At 37.0% G+C, this 14139-nt stretch overlaps 1 protein-coding gene across 2 annotated transcripts in view; it reads right to left on the bottom strand.

Annotated features, from left to right (window-relative positions):
• LOC150083174 (E3 SUMO-protein ligase RanBP2-like) overlaps positions 1–14139 on the bottom strand; it is a 621501-nt gene that overhangs the window by 126098 nt on the left and 481264 nt on the right. For both annotated transcript variants that reach the window (XM_090377889.1, XM_090377888.1), the window contains one exon: positions 10253–10519. In XM_090377889.1, the coding sequence (XP_090234015.1) occupies positions 10253–10519 (267 nt within the window). The remainder of the gene's footprint in view (positions 1–10252; positions 10520–14139) is intronic.

Raw genomic sequence — 14139 nt, forward strand, 5'->3', positions numbered from 1 at the left:
TCATGGAAACAAACGACTCGAACCATTTCCAAAGAAGAAGAAGGACTCCTTGTGCTTCCAACAAACCAACGAGTGCCGAGCCAACAATGAGTGAAGAACCATCTACATTTAGTCAATGATGATGAAGAGAAAACATTCTCTAATATATGACATAAATAATTTCATCATTATTACAATTTGCTTCATTTTAAAGGTTATGTTTTCATTTCTTTGGACAAATAAATCATTGTTTAAGCATAAACTACTGTTTTGCTGACCTTTATTTTACAGTACTATGGTCAAATTGCATTGTTGAGAACCTAACCCCTATTTTTTAACATTACGTCTATGGGAAATAAATTCCCGCTTTAGGAGCGCACTCTAGGAACGAATTCACTTGTAAAGTCGGGAACTACCTGTACTTGCATGTACACCAATACTAGGAGTATAGTAAATAAATTTGATGAATTTGAGGTGCTAGAAAAGACTTCAAATGCACATACTGTTGGGATATCAGGGATGTGGTGACACATAAATATAAGGAATGCACAATTGGAATTTGAGGAGTATAATAAGTACAGAAAAGATAGGCAGGATAGAAATGGAGAAGGGATTATGCTGTTAGTTAAGGAACACAAAATCTAAGGAAGTGCATTCAGTTGACATGGGGGACACTGCAATGATCAGTCAGTTTTGTGTGACATAAACACTGTGAAAAAGAAAATGAGATGGGGTGTGTTATAGGCCTAATGACTGATGAGTACAACAAGTAATTGTAGAGAGAAACAGAGTGGGCCAGTAAATTAGAATGTCATATAATGGGGGATTTTAACTTCCCAGATACTGACTGGAACTTGTGGGTTGGTCACTTGCACACTAGAAAGACTTTTGTTGATTTATTGGAGGACTGTTTTCTACAGCAAAATGTTCGATGGGCAACCAGAGGAAGCAAATACTCTTGATCTGATTATCAGCAGCGATTATTCATGCATTAAGAATTTGCAGATAAAGGAACTACTAGGTGACCAATCACAGTGTACTGATGTGGGATTTACTTAAAGATGTAACTACCATCAAGGGTAAAGGGAAGGGTGTTTGTAAAGGTGACTACAGCGGTCTCAGACAGTTTTTAAATTCTATACAGTGGGATCAACTGATGTTAAAAACAGCAAATTCTAAATGGGAAGCCTTCAAGGAATTAATCTTGGAAGCTATTAGGTTTTTCATACCAACTAAGAAATATTGTTCAAGATTTAGGCCTAAATGGATGTCATATGAACTAATGAGACTTGTGGCAGAGAAAAAAACTGTGGGATACATATAAATTATCAGGTGTAATAACTGAGAGCAAAGTGGATGATAAATTGTTGAAGTTAAACATAACAGTCAGCTAGGGTGGATGGGATCTATCCAGGTATAGTAAAGGAGGCACAGCAAAGGAAGTAAGCAAACCCTTAGCCATGATTATGAGAGCATCCTTCGAATCAGGGCAGTTCCTCACGAAATGGAGATGTGCAAATGTATCCCCAATTCAAAAAGGGGATAAAAAGATGGCACGAGTAATTACAGACCTGTCAATTTAATTTCTGTTACGGGGAAAATAATGGAGTCACTAGTCAGAGGCACTGCAGGATCATCTAGACAAGACTGCATTAATAATTCAGACACAGCATGGGTTTGTTAAGGGGAAGTCTTGTCTAACCAATTTGATTGGATACTATGATGTGGTGACAAAGGAACGGGATGCAAAAAATAATTTTGATATCATATACTTGGATTTTAGGAAAGCATTTGATACTGCTGCACATGGACGACAACTAAAAATTGAAGCAGTAAGGCATTCAGGGCAAGTTGCTGCAATGGATAAAGGGATGGCTGAGTGGGAGAGAAGACAGGACAGAGAGTGGCAATCAATTAACACTGCCATTCATGAACTAATGTTATTATTGGATTCCCCCAGGGTTCTGTGTTGGGCCCATTGTTGTTTTCTGTATTTATCAATAATATTGATGAAGGTATGTCAAGGCTTAATGTCCAAGTTTGCAGACAATTTATAGAGCTGGTAGAGATGTTAATGACAATACACTACTGCAACAGGATATAGAAAACTTGAGCAGATGGGCTGAGTGGTGGCAATTGGAGTTTAACATTGACAAATGCAAAGTACTGCATATGGGTAGCAATAATTCCAGAGTAATATACCAACTGTGTGGTACTACATTCAGGGGAAATGAAAAAAGGCTGGAGGTAATTGTGCAGTCAGATATGAATATTTCTGAGCAGTGCAGAAAGCGGCAAGAGTAGTTCATGGGATCTTGTCAGTGATATACAGGAATTTTGATGGCAGGGATAAGGAGGTGATTATCCCATGTATGAGGCAATGGTCAGGCCACACTTTGAGTATTGCATACAGCTTTGCAGACCTCATTTTAGGAAATGATGTAGAGCTGCTGGAAAGAGCAGATGGGAATGGCAACAAGATTGGCGAGTTGAACAAATAGTTGCTCTTACCAAGAAAGGCTTGAGTTATGCAAATTACAGCATGTGGAGACTAGGCACCTGCGAGGGGATCTGATTGAGATGTATAAGGCTTTGAACGGTTTGAACAAGCTCAATACTGATGGGATTCTTCTTCTTGCTCAGATCATGCACCTGAGGAGGCATAAATTCAAATTGAGGAAAGACAGTTGTAAAATAGATTGTGTGGAAATTTGCCTTTAAGCTGCAGGTGGTTAATTGCTAGAACAAACTTCCATCTATTTTTTTTTTTTTTTTGGCTGATTCTGTTTAAGCTTGCTTTCCTGCATCATATGCCTCTACTAATGCTCTGGCTGGAAACCACCTTCTCAGAACAAGGTTCAAACCCAAATTCTGGGGTTGATACTTTGACGATATCCTGTGTATCTGAAATGGCAGCCTAGAAGACCTACGCAGTTTCTTCAACGAGATAAACTTTTTCACCAGTCCATTCAATTCAAAATGGAAATTGAAAAAAAAATGGGCACCCTTACTTTCCTGGATATTCTACTCCAAAGAAGTCCTAATGGAATACAAACACTAGTGTAAGAAAACCAATCAATACTGGGCCCATTGTTCAGTAGAACTCTTCTCACCCCTGCTTCACAAAAATAGGAGTGTTGAAATTGCATGTACCCCATTCTCTCAAAATATGCAGTGATCACCTCTTCCTTCCAAATGAACCCACGGCTATAACCCAATTAGCCCTGTATAATGATTACCCACTTCACATGATAAAAAAATACCATAGACCAAGCTACTAAAGAGATCAAAGTCTCCAGAAGTAAAATAAAGGAATCTCCAACACATCTGCATTCCATAAGTGCCATGCATCAACCAAAGCTGCCAAAAACAAGGTGTGGCCACTTTCTACAGCACTTCATCATCCTTCAAACAATGACTAAAATTACCCGATGACAATCAATACAACTTGTATACCAGACATGGTGCGGTTGTGACATCACCTACATTGGAGAATCCTACTGGTGGCTTCAATCCAAACTGGATGAACACAAGAATAATGTACAGTATGGCAAGTTCTACAAATTGAATACAGCCTACCATGCCTTCCAATGCAGAAACTTATGGAAATTTCGGATAGAACAGTATTCTCCAGTGATCAAAATTACAAATGAAAATTCTTCAAGGCCTTCTTCATCAGGCTTTTTAGTTCCCTTTCTATCAACAGAAAACAAGGATCAAACTGACATGTACTACTTCAACATTTTCAAAATGAACAACAGAAAATAAAGAGAAGAAACAATTATTGACAATAACTCAACATAACCAGAGTCACGAGAATACCACTGGCTATTTTGACTCCTCTTCTTATGGTAATAAGAAGAGGGGTAAAAACAGCCAGACATTATCAGGACCAACAGGATGTAATGCTCTCCACATAAGATTATCCTGGCCGAACCTCCCGTTTCAGGGCTATAGCCTAGAACCAGAATAGTTGTCTTAAGGCATTTTCCCCCAAGGCGTTCCTTATTCATTGGATAGCACCTTGCACTGTAATCTTCTCGTGTTCATCCAGTCTGGACTGAAGCCACCAGTAGGATTCTCCAATGTAGGTGATGTCACAACCTCACCTTGTGTGGTATACAAGTTGTATTGATTGTCATCGGGTAATTTTAGTCATTGTTTAAAGGATGATGAAGTGCTGTAAAAAGTGGCCATCCCTTGTTTTTGGCAGCTTTGGTTGATGCCTGGGACTTATGGAATGCAGATGTGTTGGAGATTCCTTCATTTTACTTCTGGAGACTGATCTCTTTGGCAGCTTGGTCTGTGGTTATTTTTATCATGTGAAGTGGGTATCATTATACAGAGCTAATTGGGTTATAGTCGTGGGTTCTTTGGAAGGAAGAGGTGATCACTGCATATTTTGGGAGTACATACAATTTCAACACTCTTGATTTTATGCAGCAGGGGTGAGAAGAGTTGTACTGAACAATGGGCCTAGTATTGATTGGTTTTCTTACACTAGTGTTTTTATTTAATTGTGACTTCGTTGCTGAAAATGTGAAACAGAAATGATGCAAATTACCTAATGTGGTCATTAACATTGGTTTGGTAGAGTGAGTAACGGACTTGAGCATAAAGCGTTATATCGTTATTTCAGACCGAAGTGAAACCGATAAATGATGCAAGTTGAATAGAATTCATGTCATTTCGGAAGTAGCTGTCATGAGCATAGAATCTTACATCATTCATAACTTCAGGCTGATTTTAAAATGGTTCTGATTTTCATAAAAGATGTTTTCACATAAAACATCTTATGTGCGTACAGGGAACATATGTGGTTTTTGTAAATAGTATATAAATTACCAAATGGATATAAACCACATAACAGACTTTCCCAACTATATTGGTGAGGGGTTTGTTTTTTCTTCTTCTGAAACTTAGATTTATCTTTGTTTCGGGAGTATGGATGCTGTCCTATGTTATTTTTTCCTCAACAAAGAATAACCTGAGTGAAAATCATTTGTCTCCGTAATGCCAACTTCTCCTTCCCACTTTCATAGTGAGAACCTCCATTATTATATAGCACACATGTTGAAATGACATGCCAAAGATGCTCGTTCGTTATTTGGTTTTTAGGAGCATTAGCAAACTAAGGCCATATTGCTCCGGGATATGCAGTGGTCATTCCCTGACCTTTCCGCATCCTCCATATTTGGTGGTGACGGGCTCGAACACTGGTCTAATCAAGAAGCGTGTGCTACGCACTGCTGCTCCTTCCCACCTGGTTATGGAGGCGCCTCCAAAGATGCTTTGCAATGTACCAAACTGCCACTCGTCACCAGATCATGCACTGTCAATTTCTGGATTGATGGATATTGCAGGTCTTCCACAACGGGGTCATCTTCAGGCCCCTCCCTCCCTTGTTTAAATTCTACTGTCCAGTTCTTAACCATGGAATAGGAAGGGGTATGCTCCACCATATCCTCATGAATTTTCTTTGGTATTAGTCCAGATATCGACTGGGTCAAAAATTCTTACCGGGGAAAACAAACCATGTATCGGAGGTCAGAGTGTAATACTGATAATCACACTGGCCTCTGGCCCACCGCGGTTTCCCCAGTATGTCTTATGGTCAGTCCACCTCTGCATTAGTCACTTTTTAAACAAATATTGGATGACTGAACAGCGACTGATTTTGGGTCAAGTACTACTGGCTTGGGGTTCGCCTACTTATCCTTAATATCTTCATAAATACTTGTTGCTTTTGCTTGAATGGCCATTGGACTTAGGGGCACTTGCTTCTGAATCTGATTTTCCATCCATATCATTAATAGCTTTTCCATCTTCGATATAGCAACTGAACGCTGTTTTGTGATCACTGTTGATCTTAAGTGCATTGATCCTTTGACATGTTCTTTTATATGTGCACTGTCCTTTAAAATAGTATTCACTGTTGAAGCAGCGAGACCTAATTCCCTTGCAACAGATTACAAACTTTGTCCTGCTTCGTACTTCTTATCATTTTCATCTTCATTTCTAAACCAATTCTGTTTCGTTTCCTGGCACTACCACCCTTTCCATTGGTTGTGTAACGTAATAATTAATAAAAATAATAACATAAAATCCCACTCAATTGCAGTTATCAGTATTATCGAAATGCAATAAGATCAACAACACGCTTATAATTAGATTACAACACGCTTATAATTAGATGCACTAAAAAAAAAGCCCAATAAACCAGAAAGTGAAAATTGTTTTTATTGTTTTATGGTCGTGACCTCCAGAAAAATGCTTTAGAATAATATCACAAAGGCGTTCAAAAGTGATTCTTATAACAGGAACATATGATAACGATGAAAGGGTAGCGCAATTTCCATTATAAATATAACCTTTTAAAGAGATATATAGCTTAGTGATATAGCAAAAGTTTCACCTTCCAAGGACTTGGAACGAATTACAAAAAAAAAAAAAGGAAAAAAAAAAAAAAATGTGTTACTAAGTTCAGATTACGATATTTTCATATTAATTCCTACAGATGCAAAATATGTTTCCATATTTTTTTTTTTCAGTTTGCACCGGCCAGCAAACACTTACATAAAGTCGAATTTGCATAATTCGAGTATTACGTAAGTCAGGGAGTTCCTGTAAGTACACTTACATAAAGTCGAATTTGCATAATTCGAGTATTACGTAAGTCGGGGAGTTTCTGTAAGTACACTTGGAAGTGGAATATCATATCAGGGCTACTCAAGCACCATATATGCACAACATCCAATTTTTCTGGTAGGAGTCTAAGGATGCTAACAGCCATTTGCACAAGATGTGAATAAATCCAAAATTCCAAAGCAATTACATTAATGACTGTACAAGGTGTGCTTATCACCAAAAAAGTGTTTTCTTACTTGCTGATTTATTGTTCTTTACTAACAAGTAGAATTCTTATAAATAGCAGCCTGTACCCACGCTGTCTTTGAAAATTACAGGATTTACAATGGTTAGGATACAGGAAACTTTGATTGCATATGGGCTAAAAGAAGTTAGATATGTATATTTTATATATATATTTCTTACAGATTCCATTAGATAAGATTGACATGCGTAGGTGATGACGTAATATTACATCAGCTGTTACTTTCAGCTATATAAGCACTCTCTACAAGAGTTGCAGTCATTCCTTGCTTGTGTCAGGATAGTGAGTTAACTGCAGTTGACCCACAAAGAAAGAGTGCTATTGTTGCTTTACATGAGGAAGGACGTTCTTCTCATCATATTGCTCATAGAATGTCTTGTAATCAGTCGACAGTAAGTAGATTTCTTTCCAAACTCAAGAATACTGGTTCTGCTGATAGGAAAAAAGGAACCGGACACAAATGAGTCTCTATGCCAAAACAGGACTACGTTTTGAAGTGCTTATGCCTTAAAAATCATAAAGCTTCTTCGTCTGAGCTGAAAAGAGAATGAGAAGAACATACAGGAGTGGTAGCAAGTGCAGTAACAGTCTAAAGACGTCTCTTCAAAAATGGATTTGTAGCCCATCATCCTAAGAATAAGCCCCTTCTCACACAAAAAAATGAAAAAGGCCTGATTAATTTGGTGCAAGGAGCATGTCAAATGGACCCCTGAGCAGTGGAAGTCAGTTATTTTCTCAGATGAGAAGAAATTCAACCTGCATGGCTCTGATGGGGGACAAACAATTCGGCATAGACATGGTGAAGAATACCATCCAGGCTATGGTGTCTACAGTGAAATTCCCTACCAGTCAAATGACATAGGAATACATTTCGTATCGCGAAGTAGTTCACTTGCAGTTTATAAAAGGTTCTGCAAATGGCAATAGATACCTGGCTATATTGGAAAGCAAATTGCTGCCAAACCATTACAGACCATTTCAACCTGCCATGTAACTGCATCTTTCAGGATGACTCTGCTCCTTGTCATCGGGCAAAAAGTATAAGTAGGCACTTCTATAGTTACTTTAGCTTCATTTCTGCATTAGAGGTTTGACAGTAATGTGTTTTCATTTGTTACAGGTGGAAGGAGCTGTCCATTGCAACTCGTAGCTGGCCAAGAAACAGCCCAGACCTGAATCCTATAGAGAACTTTGGCATCGTGTGGAATCTGTAGTTGCCAGAAAGAAACCAAAGACCCTCCGTGAACTTCATAATTTGTGTTTGGAACCACAAACTATCAGTTGATTATCTTCAGAAATTGATCTTGTCAATGCCTCGACGGTGTGCTGCTGTCATCAGGGCCAGAGGCAGTCCAACTAAATATTAGTTTGCACCTGGTGAACTTTTCATTTTGTTTTCAATTTAAAATGTTAAACTGAAGCAAATTTAGGGGTTCTGATAACATTTCAGCCATAATTGTCGTGTTTACCAAAACTGTTGTATAAAGGTTGCAAATGCTCATTTTGGAATATTTTGAGAGCACCTGTCAAATATTACTTGCTTAATACAGCAGGCCCCCGTTATAACGCGGTTCGGTTTACGCTGATTCGCCATAATGCAGTTCATATATTATAACCATTATCTGACTATAACGCTGTCACAGATCACTATAACGCTCTTTTACAGATTGCATTTTTGGCATATTTAACGAAATCGTTTCATTTGATGGAGTCGATAGCTTGAAAATGAATAGCAAAACAGCATTAAAATGTTTCCCACGCCGACTTGAGAAATTTTCCCACTCAGTGAAATTTTCTCGCACGCTAATTTAATTGCAGTACAGTGACCTGTTACGCAGTTCCGAGATCAACACCTTAAAAAATGATCAAGTATATTGCTTGTAATATTTGCGTTATATGCATTTATCCAAAGACTAATCATCACTCAGTACAGTATTAGACATAATGCGTGATGGACAGTTTACTTGAAAATTGTATCATAATTAATGCAACTAACGCAGTTACATTTTTGAAGAGTTAATAATGGCCGATAAGAATGAAAAAGCAACAACGTCTGGACGCAGTACGAAGACTATAAACGTAAGAAAAAGACTGAATTTGAAAATTAAATTAGACATTTTGAAGTGAATCGATTCCGGTCAAAGACAAGCGGATGTGTGCCATAATTTAGGACTTGCAAGTTTAACTGTAAGAACAATTATAAAAAAAAATGAATTAATTTTAGCAGTGGGAAAGATAGCTGTTCCACTGCAAGCAACTAGGGCTAGGCCGGCTATTAGGATTGAAATGGAAAGACTAACTAATTTTATTGAAGATAATATCCAATTCAGAATTCAGTTAAGTTAAATATTATAAGAGAGAGAGAGAGAGAGATTAGCCAATATAATGATCTGAAGAAAACTCACCTAAAAAAAAAAAATGTGGAACCATTTAAAACTAGTAAGAGCTGGTTGAATAGATTTAAAATCCAGGGAGAAGCCGCAAGTGCAGATCAAGGAGCCGAAACTTTCAAAAAAAGAACTTGTTAAAATTATTGAAGAGGGGTATTGTGTGTTATACTTCTCAATGAGTTTTTAACATAGATGAAGCAGGACTTTTTTGGAAACGAATGCCTAAAAGAAGTTTCACATTGAAAGAAGAAAAAAAACATGCCAGGTTTCAAAGCGGCGAAGAATCGGTAGACTTTACTGTTGGGTTGTAACGCTGCGGAGAATTTAAAATTAATACCCCTTTTAGTTTATTTGGAAGAGGGCCAAAGTTCAACCCAAAATCGACACATTTTTCATGATTAAATTTATCAATTAAATTAAATCAATTTAGATCAATTAAATTCATGATTTTAATTGGAATTTTAGGTTTAATTTTGATACGTAAGTAGTTACCACATAATTATATACGTATGTAATGCAGAATATTTTATATGTACAAATATTTGAATATTAAATATTTTGACCGACATTTGTGCATCTTTTCACTACCATTTATTATTGATTAGGAAATATCCTATGGCACCAACCGCAACTCACAAATACATATGTTACCTTATGGGAATGCGGAGCTCGGTTAGCGCGGATTCACTTAACGCTCTGTTTTTCCGGAACGAATTATCAGCTTTAAGCGGGGGTTACCTGTATTTCTATTTGTGATGCTAGTCATTAATGTAACATATCATCACGAAAAAGGGTTAGAAATGTGAAATTTCTAGGTGATGCACTTTCTTTGAAATCAGTGTATATATGTGCTGGCTTTTTGAGCTGTCCTTTCATTCACTTTCAAAAAACAGTGCTAAAATATCAGAGGATGTACAAATATCAGAGAGAAAAGGAAACTTAATATATAATAATAAAATAATAATAATAATCAAACAATAATAAAAATTACCCTCTAGAGTTTCTTCTGCTTCAATATCCTTTCTGGACTTGCTTGGAAATAAAGGAACACCAGCACCAGAAAACAAGCATTTGTTATTTTTAGTTGTAGTAAAGGAAACGGAAGAACTTTTAGCTGCTAAATCTGCAAATGATGAAGCATTTGATAATACCACTGATCCAAACACTGGAATTTCTTGTTTATGCACAGCAGAAATTGAGACAGCATCCCCAAAGTTGTCATCATTCTGTTTAGTAATGTCATTTTCTTTTGTTCCTTCTGCACCAGAAATCAGTGATTAGTTATGGAATGTATTAAAATTATAGCTTCAAATACAATTTGAATAAAATCAGGTTATAACCACATGTAAGATGTAAGAATGATCATAATCCTGGGATAGCAATAAATAAATAAAAAAATAGGTTTAAAATATACAGGGTGATTCATAAATATATTACCATTCTTATGGTTACTTTCTTATTTTTATTGTTTCAGATTGTTTTGAGTTCGAATAAAATAAAGGGCTAACAGAGTTATGAAGAGCATTCAGTAAGTTACCTACCTACCTAATAAAACGAGATAGAAGCAAAAATCTTTTTATTTTTCAATATCGCTCTCCTGAACTTCAATACACTTGGTCCATGTTGTTGGGAATGAAGAAATGTCAGAAAAATAAAATTCTTTGTCCTGTCTCTCAAAGAATTCAGAAACAGCAGACTTCAGTTCATTATTATCAGCAAAGTGATGTCAACATGTTTTTCTTGAGGTGCCAAAACAGGAAATAGTCACTGGGGGCCAGATCAACACTGTAAGGTGGATGAGTAAGTTCTGTAAAGTCACAGTCTCTCAAAGCAGCAGCAACAGCATGTGAACTATGCACCAGTGCATTGTCCTGAATAAGCAGCACACCTCTGGAAAGTTTCCCATTCCGTTTTTCCTTTATGACATCCCTTAGGTTGTACAGTAGGGATGCATATGACTCCCCAGTGACTGTCTGCTTGTGTTCCAAGTAGTGAATGTACAAAATCCCCTCAGCATCCTAAAAATTGGTGACCATAATCTTGTCAGCTGAAGGTCATGTCCAAAATATTTTGGATAGGGGAGAACCCTTCTGCTTCCATTGCATTGATTCTTGCTTGGTCTCAGGATCTCAGTGATGAACCCATGTTTCATCACCTGTAACAATTCTGGAGATGAAAATTTCAGGATTCCTTCCACAAAGCTCTAAATTCTCCTCACAACACTGTACTCTGAATTGCTTCCGCCCAGGGGTCAGAAATCTAGGAACCCACCTTGCACTGACCTTACTCATTCACAAATGTTCATGGAGGATTGTTATTACTGGCCCCTCAGATATATCACATTTCCTAGAGATTTGAGACACCTTTAAATTTAGCACAAAGGTTTTTCCACAGCTTGTCACATTTCTGGAGTGGTCACTCCAGACAGGCCTTTCTGGATGTGGATCATCTTTGATAGACTGCCCCACTTGAATTGTTTTGACCATGACTTCAACTAGTAATCTGAAAGTGCACTGTTGCCATACGCAGCCACCATCTTTCATGACTGGCCTTTGGTCCATTTCCTTCTTTGGTGAAAAACTTGATAACTGAACGATGCTCCAATTTCAGCAAATCCGTAATTTGATACAGGTGCCTTCCTTCTTTCTGTTAGAGCAGCACAATCTAAAAACATAGTGGGATCAAAATTAGTATGATTCAAGTTGAGATATGCAGGAACATGATAAATCACAAATCACTGAAATATAACTATGGGAAGATAATTTTAGTAGATAATTTATAGATTAATTTGCATTTGTATTTGATAATTTATTGAATGCCCCTCGTACATAAGAAGGAAAACTAAAAAGTGGCCATATAGACTGAAGTGTATGTATCCTCCACACAAGTGCAGAGGATGTTTATAGCTTACTTTAAGAAGCCACCCTCCAAGCTGGCTTACTATTCAGAGAATCAGTGAAAAAGTTGGCGTTCATTAGCACTGTTGTTGATGAATGCAGTGGTCATCCAAAAGAGGCTATCACTGAACAAAACATTCAAAAAGCCCGAAATACATTGTTAACATTGCCTTTTAAAATACTGCAACGCCTCAGGTCTGGAAACAAGCATAATTCCTCGGCTACAATTCTTCATCATTATCAGAAGTCAAAGTGAATGGTGTAAGATGCTATGAAATCTTCCTTGAATTGCAGAACACCAAGGCTAACATTGTCTATAACACTGCCTTCTCAATGAGACAACATACCACATCTGTTGCCAAATGAACACAATAATGTTCTTTTGGTTCAGAAAACCCTCATTTATGTATATAAATATGAGAGAACCTCATCCAAAGTGAACATCTGGAGTGCTGTTACTTGCCAGAAAGTACCTCATACTGTACCTCAACTTGTTGTAATATGACTCTGATGAATACCTCTCAATACCTTAGCACATGATGCTTTCAACAGAGACAGCACCCCCTCCACATTTTGTCCACACTGTGCATGACTACATGTTCACCACTTTTAGACATCACTGGATTGGTCATACTGCATTTTTGAATTGGTTTTCAAGGAACACCTGGTCAAGGATAGAGTATGTGTAATAAAATGTGTAATGTATAATGTGTGCAGCTGAATTAATCTCGATATTTCAATCATTTGAAGAGGCACTGATGCTAATGATTCACACAGCGAGTGGTACCACTGTTCTTTTAATTTTAACGTTTTCTAAGCAATTATGTAAAAATAAGTATAAATAAAAAAAAAAAAGAATTACAGTTCTTAATATTTTGTATTTATCTTTTTTGTAATAAGTATGTTACCATGCTGATATTACAACATGGTAACATACTTATTCGTAACATAATAACGTACCAAGTATTTTATCATGTTGATATTAAATTATAACATACTTATGTTACCATAGCACAGGAATCATTGCTAGATGTACAAGGAGATTCCCTGTACACTGTTAGATGTACAGGGTGATTCCTGTTCTTAAAAATAATAATTAATAGTGATTAAAATAAATATACAATAATATAATACAATTGTTAAAACATAATTACAATAGTTCTGAAAATTAGAAAACAATTATGAAACGCCGTACAAATCACTATCGTGACAATTACAAGTAAATAGTTGACATGATCTCTGAGGAAGTTGATTAATGATGGAGTGGAAATACAGTGGGCCAGTAAATTAGACAGTCTTATAATGGGGGATTTTAATTTGGCAGATATTGACTGGAATTACTTCAAAGAGGTAAATTCCAGTCAATATCACATACTAGCAAGGCTTTTGTGGATTTATTGGATGATTGTTATCTACATCAGTATGTTCAGGAGGAACTAGAGGGAGTAATACTCTTGATCTGATTATCAGTAGTGATTCTTCATGCATTAAGAATCTGCAGATAAAGGAACCACTAGGTGGCAGTGATCACAGTGTGCTGAAATGAGATTTACTCAAAGAGGTAACTACCATCAGGGGTAAAGGGAAGGGTTTTTGCTTTCGTAAAGGCGACTATGATGGTCTGAGACATTATTTAAATTATATACAGTGGGACGAACTGATGATGTTAACAACAGCAAATTCAAAATGGGAAGCATTCAAAGATTTTATCTTAGAAGCTACTAGGCTTTACGTACCAACTAAGAAATATTGTTCAAGGTTTAGGCCTATATGGATGTCAGATGAACTAATGAGACATATGGCAGGGAAGAAAAATGCATGGGATACATATAAATTAATGGGTGGCATGGAAGCCTATGATAGATATAAGCTGGTCTGTAACCAAGTCACACAGGAGATTAGGCAGGCAAAGGCAGATTAAGAGAAATCCTTGGCAAAGGATGCAAAGAAAAACAACAAAGAGTTCTTTACCTATGTAAAC

The sequence above is a fragment of the Mastigoproctus giganteus genome, chromosome 7 (assembly GCF_048544385.1).
Source record: "Mastigoproctus giganteus isolate SK-2022 chromosome 7, ASM4854438v1, whole genome shotgun sequence".
Taxonomy (NCBI): Eukaryota; Metazoa; Arthropoda; class Arachnida; order Uropygi; family Thelyphonidae; genus Mastigoproctus; species Mastigoproctus giganteus.